This window comes from Pygoscelis adeliae, unplaced genomic scaffold, assembly GCF_000699105.1.
Source record: "Pygoscelis adeliae isolate BGI_AS28 unplaced genomic scaffold, ASM69910v1 Scaffold37, whole genome shotgun sequence".
In the NCBI taxonomy this organism is placed as follows: domain Eukaryota; kingdom Metazoa; phylum Chordata; class Aves; order Sphenisciformes; family Spheniscidae; genus Pygoscelis; species Pygoscelis adeliae.
The window spans coordinates 1,197,098-1,200,784 of NW_008825308.1; the positions used below are offsets into that span (position 1 = coordinate 1,197,098).

General features: G+C 46.8%; 1 protein-coding gene across 1 annotated transcript; it reads right to left on the reverse strand.

Moving 5' to 3' along the window:
• Window positions 1-1,413: 1,413 nt before the first annotated feature.
• On the reverse strand, window positions 1,414-3,681 carry SLITRK1 (SLIT and NTRK-like family, member 1). The gene has a single exon (XM_009330232.1). It carries the CDS (start codon window positions 3,520-3,522, stop codon window positions 1,444-1,446), a length of 2,079 nt encoding a protein of 692 aa, XP_009328507.1. The 5' UTR covers window positions 3,523-3,681; the 3' UTR covers window positions 1,414-1,443.
• Between the last annotated feature and the right edge of the window lie 6 nt (window positions 3,682-3,687).

A 3,687-nucleotide genomic window follows, 5' to 3' on the forward strand; every position in this document is an offset into this window, starting at 1 on the left:
GTTTTTGTGCTGCTGGCTGTGAGTGAAGGAGGGGGGGGGGGGGAGGGAGGGAAGGAGGGAGAGAAAGAGAGAGGGAGGGAGGGAGGGAGGGAGAAAGACAAACACAGAGGGCACTGAAAGGAGGCTCTGTCCCCTAAACCCAAATAACCCACTTGCAAGAACTGATGCTGGAAAAATGGTAAGGACCCGGAGTTGAAAACATTTTCACTTTAATACTGAAAAAATATGCCATTATAAAATCCTCGAATAGAATTAGTAAGTTTCACTTGCTTCCTCGGTTCTGGTTTCCTCAAGTTATAGTAAGATTTACAACAGCACAGAATTTTCTACCATTAAACTTTGCAGCCTAAGCACTAGAGTGACATTAATTGGTCATGCTTAACTGCCTTGGATTTTTTTTTTTTAATGTTTACACTGTTACTATAATAGAAATCAAGGGTACTAATTTTTACATTCAGATGGAAAGGCAATACTGAATATGTATATTGAAAAAGAAGAGAGAGAAAACAAAACCAAAGCCTCCCCTCCCCCCTCCCCGAAAAAAGAAACACAACCCACCATCAACAAAGCAAATTCTCTTCCAGCAAAGTAATTCCCACCTCAAAAAAAAAAAAAAGGAAAAAAAAATCCAATGAGAATATTCATGCAACTATGTCTTAAATAAAACCTTTACAACTTTTTCCACGGCAAAAGTACGATCTCTACTGCCTATTGATCACACAAAAATGGCGAAATGGCATTTTTTATTATTATACTGTATTTTGTATATAGAAGGTTTGATACGAAGGGACTTATCAGGTAAGAGGGATGATGGTGTGAACTAGACGCTGCTTCCAGTTGGGGGCTGGAGCGTCCCTGGGGTGCGTTGTATCCATGCGAGCCATGCAGCACCATTTTTTTTTTTTTTTTTTTTTTTTTTTTGAGTAAAAAGCCATATTTTTTTTGCAGGAGATAATAAGGTATTATGAACTACTTCATAATTTTTATCAGTGTTTAACAGGTTTCCAAATCTTCCTTCATTAGAAGCCTTGGTAGATTTCACATATTTGCAAAAATATTTCATTTTGTATTCCTCCCAAGTGTAGCACCGCTTCTGGAGTGGTGTGCAGCAGCAGCACCATGGGTAGGGGTATGCAGCATCCCCCAGGTGAACGGCGCACAGAGAGAGTCAGGCTGTGCAGGTTCCCGGGCTGTCATCATCTCTCCTACAGGAAAGCTGAAGGACCTATCCTGCTTAAGTATCTTTGGGTTTATATCTCCTCTGCCAAAAGAAAGAAGACTTCTTTGAAACACTATGACACTATCATGAGACTGGTGAAGCCTCACAAAAAGAACCACTTCCTTCCCACCTTCAACAAACAAAGGCTTTTCAGTATTATATATAAAGCTTCTAGTGCGAAGGGCCGGTCCCGGGTGGTGGCCGCCCCCGCTCCGCCCGCCGCCTCAGTCTGACAGGGAGTGGGAGCCGCAGTCGTAAACCCTGTGGGCCCCGTCGGCGGTGTAGGGCCCGTTGTGCCAATAGGACGAGTCGCAGACCGTCTGCAAGGAGTTGATTTCGGATGCAGAGGAGTTGGCGTCCCTCCTCTTGGACCGCTTTCTGTTCCTCAGGATGAACACCAGCATGCCAACCACTGTGAAGGCAGAGGTTACAAAAACCAGCAGGAGCCCTGGCACCAGCACCGAAATAGAGACCCGGCTGGTCTCCAAGTAGGAGTTGGAGTGAGTACCTGTCTCTGTCAACCCGGTGCTGTTTTTGTTAGTAGAAGTTAATGTGGGCGAGATTTTTAACTGAGGGCAAATCACGTCGTTGGAGAGAGACTCGAAATCCTCTTTGAAGAAATCTTCAGGGGACTCGCACCTCAGGTCACTCATAATCACCTTGGGGCGCAGCATCTCTGCCCACTGTTTGAAAGGCACGATAGGGCAAGTACAGTCCCATGGGTTGCCGTGCAGGTCGATCTGGGTGATGGAGGTGAGCTGGTCCAGCACCCCTGCCACCGGGAGGTACATGAAATAGTTGTTGTGTATGCTCAGCTTGGAAAGTGAGACCCCGGCGAACACGTCTACTGGGAGAGACCTCAGCAGGTTGTTGTTGAGGATGAGGACTCTCAGTTTGGGCATCGCATTGAAGGTGCCGGGCATGATCAGCTGGATCCCGTTAAACTCCACGTTCAGATACTCCAGGTTTTGCAGCCCAGCGAATTTCTCCCGGGACAGGGTGTCTAAGTAGTTGCTATCCATGTAGAGCCATCGGAGATCAAAGAGGTTCTTGAACGTGTTGTTCTCGACAGTGGCGATGTTGTTGTTGCCCAGATCGAGTAAATTAAGTTTCCAGTAATCCAGAAAGTGGGATTTCCTGATGGTGTGTATTTTGTTGTCTCTCAGAAACAGCTCCTGTACATTGGATGGCTTGGGCTTCAAATCCACCAAGCTGCTCACATTCCTGTCATTGCAATTAACCTTTAAACCCGAGCCAGGGATCTGATCGCAGCTGCAGATCTGCGGGCAGAACAAGGTAGCTGTTAGCTTGCTTTTGGCACTAACTGTTGACACGGCAGCAGTGGGTCTGGTCTTGATTTGCCAGTTGACGGGAATCTTTGTACCTCCGTTTGGACCAGATCCTGGCGTGGCAGGGTCTTCTTTGCCATGTATTTTAAAAGGGGTTGGAATGGGACCAGGATCGCAGGTTTCTTCTTCAGCAGGGGGAGCAGCTAGGCTAGAATCCACTCTGTTCTTTTTGCACAGCTCTTGCTCTGTGGTCTCATTTAAATCTTTGCCCTGCAACCTAGTGGGAGCCTCACAAATCACTCTGCCGATCAAAGCGTTTTTGGGTATGTTTTCCAGCCATTCCTTCAACGACAGCAGATCGCAAGTGCAGTCCCAGGGGTTATCCTCTAGCAGGATTTCAGCAATGCCTGGGATCTGCTCCAGGACCTCCTCGTAAGGCAAGGTTTTAAGACGGTTTCCCCGGAGGTCGAGGTGGGTGATCGGCACATACTGAAACACGTTGGGGGGCAAGGTGCTGATGAGATTGTCATTTAAAATCAGCACCTCTAGCTTGTTTAAGTCCCTAAATGCTCCTGGGTCAATATCCCGCAATAGATTAAAATCTGCCTGGAGGTATTCCAGATCGTCCAGCCCCAGGAAAGTCTGCTTCCTGAACGATTTGATCTTGTTGTTGTTTATGTGCAAGCGTTTCACCAGCTGCAGCCCAAGGAAAGCCCCAGGAACAATCTCATGCAAACCGTTGTTTTCCATGTGCAAACTGACTGCATTGTAAAAGTTAGCAAACTCATTAGGGAAAAGTCGAGTCAGGGAATTGCCATGCAGGAATAAATGGTAAAACTGGGAAGTTGGGGCGGTGAAATGTTGCAGGCTGGTAAATCCCTTTTTCTCACAGTCTACGTGCAAATCCCCTTCTATCTCGTTGCAGGCACAGATCTTCTCTTTGCAAACGTCCCCTGTAACGTTTCCAGCAGCAAAACAAAGAGACGTCTCCAGCAACAGAATCCAAAGCAGCATTTTTAAACCGAGCGATTCATTCCCGATCTCATCACAAAGTAACAGCAACCATCCTCCTCACACGGAAAGCAATTCCAGTTCATTCAATACATGAAATGTCCGAACCACCACCAAAGGGGGAGAAAAAAAAAATGTGGGGAGGGGGAGCAGGGAGGGTCGGCGAAG

Coding starts and splice junctions, on each gene's coding strand:
- SLITRK1 (XM_009330232.1), bottom strand. CDS start 3,522: ATGCTGCTTTGGATTCTGTTGCTGGAGACGTCTCTTTGTTTTGCTGCT.